Raw genomic sequence first — 22,132 nt, 5'->3', positions numbered from 1 at the left:
TGAACACTTCACTACTCTAACAGCACCTGGAACCTTGCAGGACAAGTTCCCCATGGGATCTGGATAGAGAGTATGGTGCTTTTGACAAACAGCAGATGTGATTCAACTTCCTCATGCCTTTTACAGCACTGTCATCTGAAACCAGAGAATTTAATGCCCGGGGACAAAAAGATGGGGGAATGCCACACATAAATTGAGTAGGAAAGTCAAGATGGGAACAGAAGAGAATTTGCCACCCGCTCATTATCTCCAAACAGACAGGCAAGGAAGTAGAGCAGGTGAGAACAGGGTAACAAGGGCAGGAATGGAGACACTGTGCGCCAGATGACTGAACTAGAAACCAGACACCAAGCACAGGACTACAAACACAGTGTGTGAGAGCTCTGCATCACCAGGCCAATCTTGCCACCCTAAATCTCTGCAGCCTACTTGCCAAGTAAGTACTTTCTGGTTCCCTGGAGCCTATTCAAGGGTATAAATCTCCAAGAAAGGGCTCAGGTTCTGAACATGGCTGAGGGACCCCAAGTTAAAAACATTGCTATAAAGCCAAGTCACCCAATTTTGAACTGGCAGGGGAGCCCAGGGGATTCTCCTCAAGAGACCCTTCAAGACCCCTCAAGCACATCAGAAGCAAACTTGTATGGGGAGAGAAACTATGATGGGCACATTTTCCCTCTCCTGACACTTGGCAAATGTTAAAAGCAGGGCACTCTGTTCTACTCAGCCATGAGCCGATTCAGAAATATGCAGCTCTCTGTGACTTCCCCGGCAACCAGCAGGACCCTGGACTGCCTCTGCATCATGCTGCCCGTCTCTATGATGGATGCACCTCTGCTGGCTGCAGAATAAACTCAGGCACAGGGTTGTGGCCCCAATAACACAGCACTTCATAAAGCTGCTTGGGTCTCTCTCTCTGTTCTCAGATATTTATAAGGGACTCATCTCCACAATATATCCGACCACTTCACACTCAAACAGATATTTTTTTCCCGTAACTGCGCTCTTATCCTTGCTCAATAGATAGAAACCATGCCCACACAATTTCTTAGGTCCTCAAGGTGATGCAGTGTGGTTTGGGAGGACAGCAATACTTTCATAAGGCATAGAACACAAGTGACTGGGACAGGCCCAAATGAATGCCTCCAAACTGGTACCCGGCATAAGAACACTAGAGCTGATGTGCTGGGGGGAATGGGCAGGCACTAAAGCAAAAGGAAATCTCCAATTTCAGTGACCCATTTGGACAAATCTATACCTCTGTCTCTGGGTCTGCAGAGTGGGACACATCCAGTGGACCCATGGAACCCTCTTAGATCACATCTCTAAAACCCATTGCTCCAGTTTTCCTGCTTCCTCCACATTAACACAGCATGATTTGGAGTTCAGCTTCATTCAGCATCAAAGCAAGATCTGTGATTACGCTGTGCCTGGCTCTGTGAAAAGCAGGACTCCATCTGTTCCCACCACAATTACTGCACTGCATGGACAGGCGTGATCTTGCATGAGGCACACAACTCCTCAGAGCCCCTCATGTTTGACCGAGTTGTATATGACACGGGCTTTAATCCAAACAGAATCTATTGATGAGGGCAGGCATTAGCCTGAACTACAGAATTCCTTCTTGGTCCAACTCTGCATTTCACCGATGCCAGTTTTGTCTCCGGTAGGTTGTTTTGATTAATTTCATTTAATTAATTCTATCATCTCAAGCTGTTCCCAGAATCTGTGTGAAGCCCATCAAGGTGGAAGCAGAGAACATGATGCACACAAACTGAAGATGCAGTCCATTGGATTCTCAATATTTATCTTCCCAGAGGAAAAAAACACCCCACACTACAGAAGCATCTTTCAGACATCTGAAATCTGATAGTGCTTTTTGTTCCTCTTCTGCTCCCTGGCGGCATTTAATTCTACTGTCTTTCCAGGTTGGGGCAGATATATCTGCACTGGAATTTTTGTCCCCTGGTAATCATTGCAAAGAGGCAATTTCATCCCTGCTTATAGAGCTTAGAGAGAAGGCAGAGGATTTATATGCTGGTCCTACAAGAAGGAAGTGGGAGAATAATTAAGCTCCATAGCCCAGTTCTAGCTCACGGCACCTCTCAGGTCATTGTCTGCCTCATTTGCACTTAGTTTTTGTTTCCCCCAGGAGGTCAACACACAACCTCTGCCCCAGAGAAATCTACTTATTCCAATGTGTTAGGAGTCATCATCATCATGTCCCAGAGATTCCCCATTCCTGGCTGCCTTCAGCATCAAGGTGTTTCCTTCCATCTCTTCACAGGTGCAAGTATACAGATAGAGGCCAGCTCACCCTGCCTGCTCTCACCTCTGCTTTTCCTTGCAGAGAGGCTTCTCCATTGACACAGCACAGTGATTTCCTTCCTTCTGTGCTCCCAGCTGCCAGCTGCATATGGTACAGCAGAGCTGGGAGGGGAGAGGAGACACAGCACTGGCTAGAACTGGACACCACTATGCTGGGGGACACCTGTTCTCAGAAGGTTCCTGGAAGGTCCCGTCCTGTCTCATGGTCCATTGAGACATTGCATAAGATGGGGAAGGATGTGCTTGGGACACAAAGGGCTGCTCCCCATGGTATAGCCAAGCATAAGAGGTTAGGCCCCTGATTGAGTGCTAGCCCAGCTATTTCATTGCTGTGAAGATTGGGTCAGATGCTGCCTCACATCAATAAAGTGAGACATCTGGCCTCAGCTTCCTCTCAGACTTGTCAGAGGACTGATTCATTTGTCCTTACAAAGCACAGTGAATCTTGCAGATAGAGAATGCAAAAAGAGGTAGGAAGGTAGTAAATCAGAAGTGCCCAGGAATATGGTCCTAGATGCATCCTGTAAACTTGCACAAAATGGCTCACATCCATATTATTAAACTCTCTTCACCTCTGAAACCGTGACCTCATTGAACAGCCCACTGGGAATGGTCCTCTGCCTATAACTCCCAACCAAGCCTGGAAATTGTCTGGGACAGTCCTAGGGACCAAATAAAATCATGTCAGAGGGTATACTGACACTTAACTTAAATCCGATGATTGAATTTGTATTCTAGGAACATTTCCTGATGCTGCTTAATTTACTAGTAAAGGCTTAATTACTAGTGAAGACTTAATGTCTGTTCTATTAAATTACCCTCAAAGTCAGCACTGCCCTGATAAAAATCAGCAAGTGTCCCTAAACCTTCCTGAAAACTTTGATTCCTCAGTCATTACCTTCCTATCTCCTCAATAAATGTGAAAAAAATATTAAATAATCAATTTGTTAGCACTTAAAGATAATCAGGTAATACGAAAAAGCCAGCAGAGATAAAGCCAAAAACAAATCATGTAAACTGTTCAGCTTTCCCTGTCACAGTAACCGAAATAATGGAGAGAGCATGCCCAGAAATGCAGGCTATCCTGATGTGTAGTAAGGGTTTTTGAAACAATGTTTGTCACAGGTATGCACTCTGAAACTAGTTATCAGTAGTTTGTTATCAGATCAGGACTTAAAAAGAACAGATTTATCGACTGCTTTCCCCAGTGACTTGGATAATCAAATAAAGTATATTTATAAAATGCATAGTTGGCCTCGAGTCTGGAAGATCATACAAGACAGAAGGCATAATGGGGGGAAAAAAAAGATTTGGTAAATTGAAGAAATAATTCACATTCAGGTAGCTAAAATTTCATAAAACTGGTGCAAAAAAATGAGCTGAGAAGGGTAAGAAATTATGCACCAGTAAAGAAATGGGTAACACCTCCCTAGACTTCAGCACAGAGGAAACATTAGGGAGTTACAGGGCTGTGAACCAAATATGAATTTCCATTGTGAAAGTATTGCATTAAAAGACAAATTTCCTTCTCGGCTGCATTAGTAGGGCACACTGCCTCTAAGACAAAGGGGATGATTTTTTCCTTTCTCAATACACCCAAGTTAGATAGGATTAGTCTAGACCAGTTTGGACTGGAGAAAGGTAACAAACAGTGGAAGAGGTGCAAAATGCATAGGATTGAAAGAAGAGGATTGATCCTAACAGGACGAAAACAGAAGAGGGCATATGATAATCAACCTCAAATACATAAGGTTGTTAGAAGATGCTGATCAATTGCTCCACACGTGTGCTGAGAATGGGTCAACTGTGGAGTCCCTTCAGCCCCTCAGTGTAATACCCAGGGTCTGGCCTTGGCAAGACAGACCATAGCTACTCCTCCTGCCTGAGGGGATACTTCCAATGTGCTCTGTGCTCTGGTTTGGTCGGTTCTGCCCCTCCACCTCAATGACCTTGGCTTTGTGGTTCCTTCCCCCTTGGTGTGTCTCTGTTGGCTTCAGGTCAATGCCCTCGCCTGCCCTTTTGCCCTGACCCCAGACCCTCTGCTTAAGGGGAGACGGGGGTGGGGTTTTCTCTCTCACTCTCTCTCTCTTTGCCCTCTCCTCCCTCCTCGGCTCGGGGAAGGGGAGGAAATAAAATGGACTCTCGTGCTTAACAAAAGAGACTTGTCTCGTCTGTTTCCCTGCCGGCGACTGTAACCTCTCTGGACACGATGGACACTGCAGCCATGCGATGCTACAGTCAACATGCAAAAAGCTCAATTAGGTTATAGAGAGGAGGCAAACCTTCCCTGCTACCAGGCAATGAGCAGTGTAACAGGTGCTGAGGAGGTGGCAGCATTCCTGCTGTGTTAAGCACAGGTGCAGCAAACACTTTCTTGGGTGGCATCAGTGTATCTGATCCTGCCTCTGGGCACATAGGTGCAGTGTCTCTTGAACGTTCCTTTAAGGCTGACAGTTGTGTATTTTTAGTTTCTAACACCACTTTGTCACTCATTTTGGCTGCAAGGATGCAGTAGGAACAGCATCATCAGAGACACTGAGCAGGGTCTCACTAGGACCATATCCAGTCTCATTACTGGATATGTTATTTGGTGTCCACCTGTACGTCATCACATCCTACACCTTCCTCTTACAGGCTTTCTGTTAGACCATCCCATTCCAGAGCCTACTAAAAACTATTTCAGTCTTTTGCTACCACCTTTCTGGCAGGAGGTGTCTTCCATAATATGATTGCTCTCAAAGCTACAAACCTTTTGATTTCCAGCTTAGATATGCAAGTTGACAGTAGCAGCTCCTTGATATGAGTAGTTCAAATTCAGACTCATGTCCGTGAATATTCTAAAACACGGAAGCTGATGTCATTGCATGTGAAAAACTTCCAGATCTGTTCTTCAAGTTTCCAAAAGAAAAATACCATAAATTTGCAGAGAAAGTTATTCTTTCTTGCATTATCATGCAGATGACATGAATGACGTTACATAGGAAATGACGACATACCAGGGATGGATGAAGAAAAGGTGTCAGCTGAGGGGAGAACCAGGAGACACAAGATCAGGTAACAGGCAAAATGAGGTTATCAGCTTGATAGATTCAGGAGTACCAGGAGAAGTAATACACAAATTGAAAACTGCTGCTTGCAATGGTGAGAATGGTGGCTTGCTTGTGAAGGAGGAACCAGTTCCCCTTTTCTGTCTTCCCAAAAGATGTAACAACAAAGGTCACAGTCATCTGCCCGCAAAATGGTGAATGTTTGTCTCTCTGCGGAGAAGTGTATGTGAGAATTGACAGTCCTCCCCTGAATCAATACTCACCTTTGTGAAGGAGAAAATGCTTTCTGTTGAACTAATAGCTATTTCAGCCCATTGTAAATCATAACAGATGGGTTTCTCCAAACCTCTATGCATTTTTAGATTGTATTTACACTCACTAATCAAATCTTCAGTGTAAGAGAGGAAAAAATAACATTCTCCCACTTTTTCATTTTCTCCCTACCCCTGACGCTGTGCTTCCCTAGGGCTGCTGGCTGGGTCCTATTCACCTTCTTTACTGCCTTTGGACTAGCTGCTTCTGCTTGGAAAGCAGTTATCTCACAGTATCTCAGCCTGGAGGTGGGAGTTCTGGCTCCTTTGGGTTCAGAAGTATAGACTCTGTTACATCAAGTCAAGTACCACACTGGGAAGCAGAAAAGAGTATAGCTGTCCCTTAATTTCTCCAGACATAAAATGAGAGTGCTGCTGTTACCAAGACATGTCATCTCACACAGTAAGAATGAAGGAAGGGGGAGCAATGTTTGAAAGAAAAATGAAACACACAAATTAGGTATCGGTATTATCACTGCTTGTGTGACATGCATCTGCACTCCTGTCATCCTAGCAAAATTTCAGTCAGCAGAGGGTATTTAGTCAAAATAAAAATTCAGTCTGTATGTCTAATAAATGTTGCTGCTGCCCAGCCTTCCTTTTTTTGCCAGCAAATAGCACTGCTGCTCTCTGTCATGTAGCAGCCATGTCCTACCCTGAAGATAGATCATTTCAGTGATGTTGCTTTTCTTTTTTTTTTTTTAAATACAAGATAGCAGTGTTTCATAAAAAGCTTTCTTGGTCAGAACAAGTGTTGTTATGCATATGTAAGATCATGGTTAGCATCCTGCACTGAACTGGCTGGCATGCACAAAGTTCTATCTCCAGGTAGATCACACAGCTTTTCTTCTGCTTTAGCACAACACCAGCATTTAAATAGGAAGCCCCAAGGACAACCTGAATAAGACAATTACAGAATCAATTAAGTTGGAAAAGACCTCTGAGTCCAACCTGTGATGAAATACCACCATGTCAACTAGACCATGACACTGTGTTCCACATCATCTTTTCCTAAACATCTCCAGGGATGTGGAGGCTCACCACCTCCCTGGGCAGCCTGTTCCAAAGTTTGACAACCCTTTCAATTAAGAAATTCCTCCTGATGTCCAAAAAAAATTCTCATTCATCCTGAGATGCCGCAAAGCAGCCGTTCGGGGTTTGCGAGGTTTGCCTTCTTCCGGAGTGATCCCCACCCCCAGCACTACAAGACCTGGTCTGGAGTGCCCAGTGAATTATTAAAAAACTATGGATATTAATCTAATACCAATATCCAACAATGACAGACAAAGACTCTCTAACAGTTTAAAATTAGAAAGTGTATGTTTATTACGACGCTGGGCAGCGTGCGGGATAGCTCCCAAAAACACACGCGCAATTTATAGATCATCACAGGGTCCTTTATGTACAGGAGTATTGAATACACAAAACACAAATGCGTATTCATAACTCTGGTACATCCCATTCCCCGCTTCGTATGGTAATTAGCCCAAAAAGCCATTAAGCATGCGTAGTTTGTTCTTTTAAATGGGTTGGTGGTCTTTTTTTATAGGGTGGGGTCCCAAAAGGATGAAGTAAGATGGGTCTTCCTCCCTTTGACTTTTTAACCTTTAGTGTTAGTGACAGCTGAATCCTGTTTTTTTCAGGACTGTTTATGATTGTATTGTATTCATGGGGTCTATTGATTAGTCAGGATGCAAAAGCCTAGTTTGACAGCTTCCATGATTTATCAGTTCCTTCCAAGATTTATCAGTTCCTTCCATGATTTATCAGTTCCTTCAGTCTGGCTTCTGTTAACAAAAAGGGAAGTCCTAGTTACTTTATCTCAGCACTATCTATTTTGACTAAAGTCTTTAATTCTTCTAAATCAATGCTTCACCAGGAATGCTCTGGCTCCACTTGTGGGAAAACCAGCCGATCACTCCGGATCTGCCCAGGCAGCACCCGAGGGAGCCGGGGTCTCTGAGGGGTGGAGAGGGAGGCCCAGGCACGACCAAGGAGTCCCGCCTGGGCTTCCCAGCCATCCCTCACCCGCTGCCACCAGACATGGCAGAGCGGGGTGCGGGCAGCCCCGGCACAAGGCGGGAGGCACCGCTCCGGCTGCCGCTTGCCTTCGGCTGTGTCGGAACCAAGGCGAGAGGGCTCGCAGGGCCAGGGCCAGACCCGGGGCAGGGCCAGACCCGGGGCAGGCCCAGCGGTCCCACGGGCCCGGCCCGGCCGCGCCGCCCCCCCCAACATGGCACCCGCCCAGCCGAGGCGGGGGCGCCCCCGCGCATGCGCGGCCGGGCGGGCCGGACCATGGGGCGGCGGCGAGCGGGGCCGAGCGTGGCCCGGGAGGTGAGGGGGCCGGGCTGGGCCGGCGGGGGCTTGGGGCCGCGTCCTTGCTCCCGGCATTGAGCGGCCGTGTATGGTGCCCTCGCTCCTGCCGAGCCCTGGAGCCAGCGCCGTGAGGGGCGGTGGGTGAGCGTGCCCACGGCGGTGCTCGGCGAGCCGTGAGCACCAGCCCGCTGTGGGCGTGCGGCGCTGGGAGCCGGCCGTGTGCTGCTCGCTCTTGAGAGGAGCCTGGTGGTAAATCAGCATGTGAGGGGCCTGGAAATTGCAGCGAGGAGAAAGGGGAAGGGCTGGGCTTTAAGAGTATGCCTCCCTTCTAAAGCCGCCTTTTTATTGCTGTGCTTGGGTGTTTTGTCTGTCTCTCCCTCACTGGAGGTTCCATTTGTGCCCTGTGCTTGAGCTGGGAGGTTGGAGCAGATGACCCACTGTGCTCCCTTCAAACCTCACCCATTCTGTGATTCTTTGATCTCCTGCGTGGCAGGAGGGCTGCTGGAAAGCTCTGTTGAAGCTTTGTATTTTTGTTAACAAACTGAGTTGTTGTAGCTAAGGTCTCTCTGAAGCATAAATCTTTCTGTCTCCTGCACTGAGCAGTGCTGTCTGAACTCAGGTCTGTGGGTTTAAATACTGTGGGGACAGCAAGTCCTGAATGTTCCTCTCAAATGGCTGAAATAGGGCAGAATTCAATCAGTGAATCTCTCTGGCCACCTCTCTGCCCCGAAGTCTTTGCAGGTGAGCACATGCACGGCAGACCAAGGTAACCAGAATGGAAAAGCTGGTGAAATGGCAGAGTGTGTCATATATGTGTCGTGAGCTACTATCTAAAAGGTGAGTGTCACAGAATCCTTAGGGCTGGAGAGCACCTCTGGATATCATCTCATCCCACCCCCTTGCCAGGGCAGGATCACACAGGAACATGACCCCATAGATTTTGAATGTCTCCAGAGAGGGAAATCCCACAGCCTGCCTGAGCAGGCTGTTCAGTGCTTTGCCACCTTCAGTGTAAAAAAGTTTTTCCTCACACTGAGGTGGAACTTCTGTGTTTTAGTTTATGGGCATTGCTGCTCATCTTGTCACTGGGCACCACTGAAAAGAGTTTGGCACCGACCTTTTCACACCCACCTTTAAGATATTTTTATGTATTGGTGAGATCCCCTCTCATGCTGCTGTGTGGAACAGGAGTTCAGTTTATGGTTTTCTGGTGTGTTTCTTTGGTTAGGCTTTCATTAGAGAAACACAGTTTTGGGCACTCTAACCCAAATATAACCACCAGAGGGGGCCCAGGGGGGTGTGGTGACTGTCCAAGCTTCCTTTGGTGAGCCTGCCAGAGAGAACTGAACAGTGATATTTTGGGGGTTTTGGTGGGGTTTTTTTTGTTTGTTTGTTTTTGTTTTTGTTTTGTTTTGTTGTGGTTCTGGTTTGAGAGGTGGCAGACAAAAAATTGAGATAGTAGAGTCTACCTGACAAAAAAGAGAGGTGGGAAAATGGCTCAGCCTCTTAGGGACCTGCTGTTCACAGAATGAAAAGGGACTGATTTTAGCTGCCACAGAAAATTCTTGCAAAGTGTTTGAGGACTTGTAGTAGCTTTGATTAGGTTTTGGGCGGTGGGGGGGGGTGTGGTGGTTAGAAGTTTTCCTGATGGAACACACTAGTTTTGAAAGGACTGTAGAACTACTCTTTTTTTCTGTGCTACAGGTGAAAATTTCTGTGCAAAGACACTACTACAAGATAAAATTCTTTCCACTTGCAGTGATGACAACACCACTCATCACTGAGTGATGAGAGGTTAGGGAGGAAGAAAAAAAAATCTCTTTAAGCCAGAGGAAGAAAGAGCTGTGTTTCAGTTTGCATGACAACCAGGATACTCGATTGATAATTTAAACTTATTCTGTTCAGTATTACCTTCTGAGCTGTTATGATTGTAAAGAAAACTTTTCAAATTATTCTTAATATGACATGATGCATGACCAGCTTTGAAAGGCCTCATCTAGGCAGAGTCATGCTTGTTTAACTGAAGTCATGATGCTAAATGAATGCAATTTTCTATATGGACACTTATCAGATTAGCTTGCACTTACAAATTGCAGATATAATTGATATGGTCTGGTTTAAATAGATATAAATGGGTCTCCAAAATGTTGTGGTGGTTTAAATTCATGCCACTTCTTTCATATAGCTCTAGTCCTGTGACAGGCAGCCCTATTGACAATGCTGAGCTGCATAGGACTTGCTTGAGGAAACTCATCAGGAAAATGAAACTGGCAAGACTGGTCCATTTTGTACCAAAATAGTGAAAATGGAATTAAACTGAAGAGACTGACATGGATGACCAAAGGTGTGGAGAACTTCTATGTAAGACACAAGCATTCCAGGTCCTTTTAAGCTGGAAAACATGACTGCAAGGGACCCAATATAGGCCTATATCCTCTGCATGCTATTTGTAGCTTTAAACAAAGAATGAGCATACACTGTCAATAAAGTTAGGGCTATCAAATGAAACCAGCAGCTGACAAAGTCAGAACAAACTGGAGGGGTTGGTTCTTCTCACAACCTGCTATGAAACTTTTTGCCAAAGGATATTGTAACCATTAAAAATATACTTGTGGTTCAGATAACAACTGAAAAAAAAAATCAGAGAAGTAGAAAAGTGCATTACACTAAAGGCAGTGCCTGAGCAGCAAAATGTCAGGTGTGTGTTTCTAGAAAGTATTGTTACATGTGTTGCTGCTTCTGCCAGGGCAATGGCTGATCAGTGTCCATGAAAGAACATAAGGAATAGGGAAAAGGCTGACACAGTTATACTCAGTAAAGCTGTTCTTGCAGAAGCCTTCTGAAATCTGGCTCACATGCTCTGTGGTCACATCTGTGTGTGGTCCTGCAAAGCCACTGGTCTGGACTGGGGCAGGATGGGCTGACTAGTGAGATGGTCCCTGCAAGGCAGAAGGAGGAGCTGTAGGTAGGATCCAGCCTTTCCTCCTTTAGCAACAGACAGGGTTGCTCTGCAGGAGTCATCTTAGGCTTTGCTGGTGGATCATCCTCTGCTGTGAATAGCTTGTCTGGTAAATATTTCCAAACATGCTGTGGGCGGAATGTCTGTGAAATGATTTTGCAGTGTGCAAAATGATTCCAAGAACATGGAGAAAATGGAAGTGCGTCCATGAACAGCAAGTTAGCACTCAAATTTAAACAAAATTTCTCTCTGCTGGACTGATTTTAATAATCCAGCCAAATTTGTGGATGCAGGAACCATTAATTCTTCTGTGAAAGAACAGCTCAAGTGTGCTGGCAGGTGACAAGGCACGTAAAGACTGCTCAGGGAAGGGTTTATTTCTTTGCCCCTGCCTCTTCAGTTGGCTTTGATCTGTTTTGTGAGGGTCAGAAGATGAAAACCTCATTACCTAATGCTGTTGGATGTCGACGTGTGTGTGATATGGCTCTTTGCCAGTATCTTAATTAGGGAATTCATAAAAGCAGAGGGTGGATGCCAGTTCTTGAAAAGCGCTTTTAGCCTTTCTGCTGGAAAGAAAGCTTTCATTAATTTGTTACAAAATGTATTAAATGGGATCCAGCTCAATTCTATAAGCAAAGCTGCTTCCTTTTCACTTCTGTCTTTGTCTCTGCCTTCATGTGAGCCATTTCAGGCTCCCTGCCCAAGATGATCCCAACAAATGGAATTTGTAATAGGCATGTAAGTCCATTTGGATTGAAATCCATTCTAGGTCTCTCTGGTTTAAAAGGGTTTGCAAATCATGAGCAAGTGTTGCCAGAATTCAGCAAAAATAGCTGAATGCCTTGTCATACCTGTGGAGCAAAGGAGGCATCTGGTCTTTAATCCCTGTGTGCATCCAAAGCTGCTGGGACTTGACTTTCTGGAGTGTCGCCTGAGGAGCTTCAGAAGGGCAGCTCTGTGTGCCCAGATCTGCTGCCTGCATGTGAAGCACGTGTTTCACTCCCCCTTTTTAACTGGAACTACTTTTAGATGTTTCTGTGAGTGAAGTCCTGCATCCCTGCTACCATCTGTGTGACCCTGGGGGGCTGGCATGTGAGCTTTCTGCTTGCTGCATTTCAGCTCTGTCCCAGAGGATTGCCTTAAATGAAAGGAGAGCTAAAAGGAGGAAGGGTTCATCTTTCCAGCTTAGGAGGGGCACTGTGCTGAGATTGCCACTAAAGAGACAAGGCAGTGTGAGGTGCAAGGGTGGTTCAGTGAATTGAGCTTGGCTCTTTGTTTTCCTGGGGCTTCCAGTGTGCCCAGGTATGTACCCCAAGTAACCACATGTATTATGTAGTAGGAGAGAAAGCTTTCCATCCACAGCAAGCTCAGGTGAGCATCTGCTTCTAGGATTGCTCTCCTGGAGAGCTAGCTGCAGCGGGGAATTATAGCAAAGCCCTACGGATTTTCTTGTGCTACAGTTTTACAGACTATGTGCCCCTCAGGAGTTTCCTCAGCAGCCCATAGTGTTATCGGTAATTCCCAGGCATTACTCTGATTTTTCCCTGTGCTTATTTTCTGTTTCTGTCTTTCTTTTGTCCTGCAGTGAAGAGTTACTTGGATGGCTGAGTTGCCGAGAAACTCCTGGCTTGCAGGAGCAGATCCTAAATGCCAAGCAAGGCAATGGCATTGACATGTCAGGATAGTGCTCTGCCCATAGTTTGGGTCGGTGTCTGAGGCTTCTTACTCAAATGAGCTGCCTTCAGGAGGCAGATTATATTGTCTTAATTTATAAGTGGGGAAACTGAGGCACAGTGGATCAATAACATCAGTGAATCCTCACTCTTGGTCCTTCCTTATAATGCCTAATAACCCAGGCTAGCCAGCAGTAGTGAGATTCTGAAAGAAAAGTATTTTGTTCATTCAGCAATCCGTTCCTCCTTCCTTGTTTTTGTTTTTTTTTTCCTGGTTATTTTTTATCCCTTGTGCCCCCAGCTCAGCACAGCTGATGGTGCAGTTCTGGGGCATGTGGTTTATTAGCAAATTATTGCTCTCCAGCAGGGGACCCAGACTTGGGTTTTGATTTAAGAGCAGTAAAACCAGTTGAAACTTTAAAGTATTATGTGGAATCTGGAGATTTTTAGTCAGCAGAAAGTAAAAGCACTGAGGAAGTTGGGCAGAATATACTCTTGTTAAGTCTCATGAAATGAGGGAAGTATGGGCAGAGAATGTACTAGTGAGAGCAACTGCCAGCTGAGCAGGAGGAGCAGGCGTGGAGGAGAGGATTGGAGTGCAGTAGCATGGAAAAATTAGTGTTGGGGTTGACAGCTGACTAACTAAAGCTCTCATTAATTCATTAAGGTATTATTTAGCATTATTTTTAAATGTATTTGCAGAGAAGCCATGGCGCACTGCAATAGTTTAACAGGCTAAGGAGGAGGCAGGTGACACATGCTGGAGCATCTTTTCCTATGTGGGTACGTAAGGGTTTCCAAGAGCTAAGGGAGCAGAAACAGCCATTTGCAGATGGTAGGAACTGGTGAGGGAGATGGTAATTCTTAAATTTGACTGGACCAATGCCCCACCTCTGCTGTACCACACTGTGCTATTAAATTAACTTGCTGATAAGTGTGGTCAGAGCTGGCCTGGGTGAAGTCCTTTCTTGGCCCTGAAGCTGACTGGGGCAATGCATCATGCTGACTGAGTTGGGTGACATGGTGATGAGCAGCTGCAGTTAACATTCTTAACTGGCACAGCTGGAAATGGAGGACAATTATCCTCATCCAGGCAACCCTAGAGCATTGCCAAATACAGAAGTGGTATTCCCTGAGCATTGGGATCAGGTGATATGCCTTGGTGCTCCCCTTGGGCTCAGGAAGCTGTGCATGTTCCTCTTGGATCTTCAGCACTATTAGGCAGAGTTTCCTAATAACCCAGGACTTTGAAATTGCTGTCTGATAAATCAAAGATTTATTTGAGCCTTATTATATGTGTCTCCCTCCCCAGCTCTGCTGTGCTCCTTCCAGACTATTTAACTGATTGGTTAAACTTCTTTTCATGGTCTGCTTTATGTCAAGCCTCTTCTCTCCCACCCTGCTTAGTTATAATGCTTGCCTGCCTTTCCTGAGCAGAAGGTGTGAGATTGTTAATGAGCTCATTAACAGGAGCTGATCAGAAAAGAGCTGATCCCAAAGCAGCAGTAATTAGGGATCACTACCTTTGATTTTGTTTCCCTTATTACAGTTTATGAGTGTGTTTGTGCTCTGGACTGCCTCTGAGGCTGGTGTCCAGGCAGCTCATTCCACCTTTACCTGGGACTGTGCTGCCTCTTAGTGTCTGGTGTGTGAAGGCTCCTTGGCCTTCCCTGGAGAACCAGGTGCAGCAGGAGTGTTGCACTGAGTAGCTCAAAAGAGAGCTCATTGCTACCTTAGTGCACCGAGGCTGTTTTCTTTCAGGCTAGGTTGTTGTGTGCATATTGTCTGATTAGTCCCACTGTTTCCCTGCTTGAAGCAAGCTTGAAAGACAAAGTTTTCCTTGAGATGTCTATGCTGTGGTTGCCAGGCAGAAAAGAGGAATGATTCCCAAAACTGTTGCCCATGGTAGGGCTCCCTCATGTGCAGTCTGTTTGCACACAAGGAAATCAACCCTCCTGTGCTTAGCTATGGTTACTCCTCTCCACAGGAAGACACAGGGGTGGCTGTTGGGGTACTTGATGAAGAGACACAAGGAGATAACCAGTGTTTTTCTGCATGGAGACATGTTGCTGCCAACACTTGGTACAGGTTGAAGGAGGCAGTGGCGAATGCTCTCTTGAGCATACTGTGCAGACTCCTGTTGCTGTTGTAGATTTAGTTGGGTAAAAGAGACTGGAGGTATCCCTTTGTTCCCTCTTCACCCAAGCAGACAGCTGAGGGTGCTTTGTAGATTGCTGTATTCATTCACAATGCTAAATCAAGACCCCGTCCCTCAGGTTTTGGTTTAGGCCAGTGTCTCTTTTGGTCCTCTAAGCACATAAAGATACCTTAAATCACACCTTTGCTTGTGGACCCAGATGCAAAGAAACTATAACAGGCTGGAACAGGATCAGATCCTAACAAAAGGGTGCTGGCCAGCCACACAATAGGCAGTGTCAGGGCCTGTTTGGCTGTGTCTGGGATGGTGATGTTACAGTTGTCTGGGCTAGAATACAGGCTGATCTGGGAGATGATGAGCTCTCTGTGCTGTGATCTCTACACAGATCTGTGGTCCTTCCCTTGATTTGGGGAGGAAGAGTGGCTGAGCTGCCACTATCTGAATGGGAATGAGTCCTTGTAAGCTGGGAGAAGAAATGATGGTGACTAGTGTGGTGTTTTTCAGATTGATGGATTGGAGGAGAAGCTGGCACGCTGCAGACAGAGCATGGAAGAAGTGGACCTGAAGCTGCGCAGGGAGAAGCTCAGCCCTGAAGGAAGGTACCGCCAACCATCTCCTTACACAGCTGTGTATGTGCACTTCAGCTTCACTGTCATCCTGCTGTAGGACGCAGCAAAGGCTCTTGGAGGGGTGGGAATGTGTGATTTCCCCATGACAAGACTCTCTTCCCACAGCTTGGAGTTTTATTGGGGAACTTGCCTCTGTAAGCAGTGCAGTGATACAGAGAGAGCTGTCTCTTATTAACAGCCTGACTCCAACCTGTGCCACAACCAGACAAGCAGTGCCTCAAACTTGCCAGTTCATTTGCAGATCTGGCTCCTGGCCTGTTATGAACCTGCTCTGTGAGTCTGGCAAAGGTTTTTCTGCACGCTGCTGCTCAAGCCTTGCTGAAGCCACCTGGGTTCAATCAGGGAGATGTGCAGCAACTGCTACTGAGGGCCAAACCAGGCTGGGATCCAGCTGCAAAAGCAGCTGAGGGGAAATATCTGTATCTCTGTTGCTAATGTGTCTGGATGTAGGGATGCATTGATGCACTGGCTTTTCTTGGGAAAGTTAAGAGGGACAATTCCCGTGAAACCTGTGGCTGGTGTAGAGGCAGCAACTGTTGCCTTCTAGAGCTGGGACTCAAGCAAGAACTTTGGCCTGGATTTTGTAGCAGATACAGGCAGAGCCTGCTGTTTCTCTTGAGTGTGAAGCAAAAGGTTTTAGATCTCTCAGCTGATTCTCAAATCTCTCAGCTTGAGGACATTTTTTCAGTCACTAGCATTCTCTGCTCTGTTCCTAGCAAAAAAAGGCTGGGAAGCTCACTCATAGGCCCAGGGAGTGGTCCTGATGATCCTGATGTTTGCTCTACAGTACTGTCCTGTAGAACCCCATTAGAAATGATCATAGCAATAGTGATGTCTCCATCCCCTGATACTTATCAGGCTCAATTTAACTTCTTTGTTAAACTTCCTTTGCACTCTCCCCCCTCCTCCTTTAGTGGAATTTTATATCCCCATCCATATTTAGGCAAGGTCCTGTCTCTTCCTGTCCCTCATCTCTTTAGCTCTTCGTCTCAACAATCCTTTTCTGGAGTAAATTCTCCTTGTTTACTGTCTGTATTCTTTATCTGGTACTTAGGTGGTCAACAATCAAACCTACAGTTGTGATAACTCGACAGGATGGTTTCTGTCTGAAATATAGGGCCTAGAGCAAAGAATTATGAATTAGGGCTCTTGGGGCCTTCTATGAATTTTACGTATTTTATGGAAATAGAAACAGAACTTCCATTGTGCTATTCCAGACCCTTTGAACAACCCTGGAGGGAAGATACCGCGATCAAAATTATTGATTCAGTGCATAGCACACGAAGAGGAGTTCTGCTTTTCCACTTTGAAATTCAGTTGTCATGGTTTCTTCATGTCTCATTCTCAAAGCTTCTTCCCTTGACACTCTTCACAAGGCAAATTTCTAAGTAGCAGCTCGGTCATGTTGGTAAATCTGTCTTCTCACTTCCTCCTGGCTGCTCTCCACCTTGGCTTTCCCCAGTTTTCTTTAAGCGCCCCGCTGCTCCTGATGTAGCTTGCTTTCTTGCACTGCCTTACACTTAACTAGCTGTACACATAGATTTGGATCTTTTTCCTCCTACAGGTTGTTCTTGCTGTGCCCCAAGGGGAGCAACAAACTCTGTTGCACTTGCTGCCTTCTCTGAACCAGGAGATAATTTGTTAGTGCATGTTTATTTATGCACAGTCTGAAAGGACTGACCGTGTCCTCGCTGCCATAATGGAAACACTACTGCTTTCAGGAATTCTATTTTGGGGCTATATTTTAAGCTGTATATTAATCATCTTGTGCAGTTTAAGACAAGGGCTGGGTTGGCCTGACTTAGTCTTTACTGTTATGATGAGTCTTCAGTCTGTGTTGGGTAGTTTAACTCATTAGTACTGGCCTTGGATTCAGCTTGTTTCCTTGAGTTCCCCAATTTCTGTAAATTGGATACCTCTGACAAAGGGATCCCATTTTCAAATGGTGAGAAGAATTACTGTTCCAGCAGTAAGCCCAGTGTGGTGGAGGGCTCCAGAGAGCATATAAGGACCCTGCCCCATCCCATAGCTGTGTCAGAACTCCCTGCCTCACCTAGGGGGGAACTGGAGTAGGGGACTGAACCAAGAGCCCTTTCTAGCTGTTTGCCTACACTGCTCTTCTGAAAGGAGAGATAGGAAGCAATTTAGGGGAAGGAAAAAATAATTTTAAATGCTGCATCTTCTCTTGCACAACTGGCTATTTCTAAAGTGTCACCCTTCCAACAGGGAGGGGTGAGGGGCTCATCCTCTGAGCAGATATCCTCAGCAGTGGGGACAGTCTCTCTTCCATCATGTAAGCAAAGAAATAGGCTGTGTTGTGCCTTGCAGGTAATGAACTCCTCTTCTCATTACAGAAAGTCACTGGAGAGAGAGCGAAACTTACTAATGACCAAAGCTGACAACTATGGTAAGAGCTTCATTAAAAATGGTCCCTCTGGGCAGGATGGGATCAGTACTGCAGCTTAGCTTTGTCTTCAAGCTCCTGCCACCTCTGACTTCTGCCTTTGAATTTAGCTTCAACCAAAGGGAGCTAGACTAATGGAAATGTAGTCAGCATATTATAATAGGAGTCTGCATCCTCCTACTTGAGCTGTACTTCCATAGGGAAAAAAATAAGCATCAGCTAATGAAGGGAAGAAAATGTCCCCTCCACATACCCCAAATTACCAGTCTTTGGATAATCATAGCTAACAGATTGGCTCAAGTAGCTTTCAATATCCCTCCCCCAATCTTTTTTTTTTTTTTTCTCCATAGTAGAGGCTTGCTAGGCAAGAAGGCAAGTGCTATCAGGAGAGTAGCAAAGTATACCTTCCTTGGGGAATGTTCTTACTGCATCAATTTATGAGGCCACTCAGCACAAGGGTATAGTGATTTGCACTGATGTGCTGCCTTGCACTTCTAGAGAGCCAGGGTCTTTTCCTTGGTGGATGTCCTGCTGTAGGCAATTAGAATGAAAAGTATCTCAGAGATACCCACACTTGACAGCACTTCCATTCCACTAGAGGTGCTGCTTTGCACATCTTCAGGCTCCTGGTACTAGTCAGTGTGTTACCTGCTTGCCAGTAGTCTGCAGCTGTGCACAAGTATTCTTTTAGGTCTAGAGCATTGAAAGTTGGGGTATAGCCAGCAAATTTGTAATTATAACTCATGTTAAAGGACTGTTTCCAGAAGACTAACAGTTACTTTAAACAGACTGAAAGCTGTTCCCTAAGGGCCTACCACTAGGGACAGCAGAAGACGGAAAATTGCTGCCACCTTTTTACCAGCCAGCCATCCCTGCTGGCATCAGCAGAGCAATCTGACAGCAGCAACAGCCTCACCTAATGGTGACATCACTGCTATGGCCTCTGATTAAATATTTCGTTATTCCAGTTGATGCACTTGAGGCCATGAACTGCAGCTGCTGACAATGGCATTGTCAGCATCAGTTTAAACTGGCACTGCTGTACATGAGGTTATGTGACCCCTCACCTCCTTTGTGGCCGTGCAGATTCAAGCAGATTGCTCTGTGGTTGCATGAGAATGCTTGTATTAGGTGAAGAATGGGGCAGAAAGAACAGCTAAAAGTCTCTTTTGATTACCAACACCACTTGGGGAGCTGCTGGAGGCTGCTTGTGCAAACTGTAGAGGCAGAAACTTGTGCAGTCTCTGCAGATGAACTCAACAACAAAAGCAGTCTGTCGCTGGAGACAGTCCACGCCCAACCTTGCCTGCCGAGCACTCAGTGCTGTTCGGCCATGCAGTGTGTAAGGCTGGAGGCCTCACTGCTTGCCTGTACCAGCCAGCAAAGTTTTGTGGAATGGAACCAGGAAGAGTGGGGTTCTCATCTTTGGTAAAGGGAACCAGAGATGGAGATTGGCAAGACTCCATACTTGAAGTAGCCACTGTCTTCCTCTCTCTGCATCTGTGGTTCTTAGGTTTCTTTACCTATCTCTAAAAAGCTTCAGACCTCAATAGAGTAAGAGTGTCCAGGTTGACCTTTTCCACACTGATCCTTCTAAGGTGTAAGGAAACACAGATTCTGCAATATTTGAGGGTGGCCACAGTTGTATTTAAATTTTTGCACTAGAAAGAGCTGCCAGGCTGTTACATCTAGAAAACAGTAGAAATAGCTCTCTGCCCTCCAGTCTCCTTCATTCTTCTAGGGAACAAGCCATTATTCTAATGACACAATCTGTCCTTAGTAGAGGCCTACAGCAATGTCATTTGCCAACAGGAACTGCTCTGGCACTGAAGTATTCCCGAGCACAGCTACCACAAGTGTCAGGATGAGAGCAAATGAAAGGGTTCCTGCTAGCCTGGGTACTTCCCATTCAGCACATCCTCTAACTGGCAGCATTGCATACTGTTCCCAAAATATTTGCATGTGGCCAAGGTAGCTTTGTTCTTCTAAGAAAGTTTTGAAAGAAGGTGTAGGTGCAACATGAAGAACTTTCACAGCCAAGTCTTCTGTTTGTTTCCCAGAGAAAGAACTGAGTGTGCTTCGTAAGGAAAATCGCAAGAATGCTGCCCTTGCTGTGGCCATGGCATTGCTGATTGCTCTTATTTACGCCTGCTGGACGATGTGATTGCACTCAAGAATTCTCCCTGCTGAACAAATGACTCCTGCAAGGAGCTCTTCCTCTTCTCACTCTTGTGCCTCCCCCAAGGGTGAGGATCAGCATTACAAATTACTGTTCTTGTTTATTGTCTCCCAGCCTTGTTGTAGGGAAGATTTTTCTCTGCAAATTGAGGACAGGAGACAAACCAGAAATCACAGCACACTTGCACATGGAAATCAGGTCAAGCAGAGCTCAAGGTGGTGCCATCTTAGCCAAAACAGAGTCAGGACCACCCAGCCTGATCCAGGAAGGCAATACATTCTCCCTTTCGAAGACGACCTTTGTGATTACAGACAGGCACTTTCTGCCCAGCTGGAATACACACCTTGAGTCCTGTGACACAGTCATAAACTGAAGGGACCAAGCTCTTGATTCAAGGGGTAAGCTGTAGATATTGTGGTTTTATATGTTCCCAGAGCTGAGCTAAAGATGCTTCCTCCTCCACCCTGACTTCCAGGACCAAAAGAATCCTACCTCCACAAAAGCAGATGGGATGTAGGTATCTCTGCAAGCAGGTGCCATCCACATTGAGATCTGGGTGCCTTGGCTGTGAGATGATCTGTGTTACCTCTCCAGTGCATCAGAGCTTGGTAGCCATTTCGTGCCTTTGAGAATCAGTGTTTGCAGAAGACAATTTACCATCAACTCTCAGAGATGAAAGTGCTTCTGTAGAGCTTTAAATAAAATAATTTGACCTTTTAGTTTCCTGTTTTGTTTATTTGGTTGTTGGGGGTTTTTTGCCTGTTCTGTCCTGTTTCTCAGCCACTGCTTTATTCTCATCCTCCTGTCTCACTACTGGCACACACTGCACCATGGTAAGCCTAGATTAGGTTAGGCACTTAAACTCCCCAGGTCAGTGAGCTCTCAACAGTAGGTGACTGGTCTGCTGTGGCCTGGAATGTATTTCCTTTGAGTGGAACAGGAGCCTACCCATGCTGCAGGAGTGCCAGAGACTTTCCCCTGTAATGCCCTCCCATTCCAATGCTCTAAACTTGCCACAAAAACCTTTAAAAGAGACTGCCTTGAAAACTTAACACTGCTGGCATTTCTCTGTTGCTGCACTGACAGACACTGCTGGCCCAAATTTCGTGGGAAGCAAAGGAAAGAGGCACTGCTGTGAACTAAAGGGGCTGTATTGGTAATAGAACAGGAACACATAGAAGTCAACGCAAAATGATGCAAAGCCTAATAACAATACATTGCGCAATTAACATACACAATCACTCCCTTCAGCAAGACCTTCCTCACCCGCCCTTCCCAACATAATCTCTCAGCAGGGAAGCAAGTGGCTTGGTGGCTCATGCTTGCCTTCTTGAAGGGAGATGCAGAATCAAGGTTCAGTGCATCAAAAATAAAAGCAAATTAAAATGAGGAACTAGAGACAACTGAGTAAACAAAGTATCCATTCATAAAAGCTAGCTTGTAGACTGACCATGTTTCTTTGTACCCTCCAAGGCCTACACTGATCCTAGTTCCTCGTCAGTCTCTTATCTGCCAGCCCACAGGAGTCAAAGCTCTGAGCTGAGGACACAACACTCTGCAAAGGCGCCTGGCAGAGGGAGCAGCATGCATTGCTGGCACTGGCACAGCCTCAAGGCAGTCCACAGAGGTCCTCAGAACTCAAACTGCTGGTTGGTTTAAAAAGCCAACTGTGCACAGGCCTGGACACCAGAGGTTGAGGTACTTTATTGCCCACTGGGAGAGATTCCTCCCTGTCTCTCATGGAAGTGCCTTTGCCAAGACAAAGCTACCACTGACACACTTCTTGTTTAGGGGGAAAAGCCACCATTTCTTTCATACATTTTTTACCTATGTTTGGGAGCAGAGAGGGTCTACAGATCAGCCAAGAGGATGCATTAACAGCCTGCAGTCCTTCAACTGCTTCAACAGAACCTGTGTCTAAGTCAGAATTTCTATGTTTTACTGCACAGTCTTGTTCAAATCATTCATATGGATGTGGAGAAAAAGACAGTCTAAACAACTGCTATAGATTCTAAAACTATAGCTTTCTTTAAGGCACAATTCAGACAAACCCCTAAATCACTTTTCTCCCTACTGCCAATTTCTGTTTAAAAACAAGCCAAGAACAAACAAAAATCAATCAAACAAACAA

The 22,132-nt window shown here is 45.8% G+C and overlaps 1 protein-coding gene across 1 annotated transcript; it reads left to right on the top strand.

Moving 5' to 3' along the window:
- Positions 1-7,961: 7,961 nt before the first annotated feature.
- Positions 7,962-22,115, top strand: CCDC167 (coiled-coil domain containing 167). The gene is made up of 4 exons (XM_083857691.1): positions 7,962-8,017; positions 15,294-15,388; positions 17,773-17,825; positions 19,883-22,115. Exons 1-4 carry the CDS (start codon positions 7,979-7,981, stop codon positions 19,984-19,986), a joined length of 291 nt encoding a protein of 96 aa, XP_083713817.1. The 5' UTR covers positions 7,962-7,978; the 3' UTR covers positions 19,987-22,115.
- The last annotated feature ends 17 nt before the right edge of the window (positions 22,116-22,132 follow it).

This window comes from Zosterops lateralis (genome assembly GCF_965231275.1).
Source record: "Zosterops lateralis genome assembly, chromosome: 3".
Taxonomy (NCBI): domain Eukaryota; kingdom Metazoa; phylum Chordata; class Aves; order Passeriformes; family Zosteropidae; genus Zosterops; species Zosterops lateralis.
Note: the sequence above shows the minus strand (reverse complement) of the source record. Positions and strands in the feature narration are given on the sequence as shown.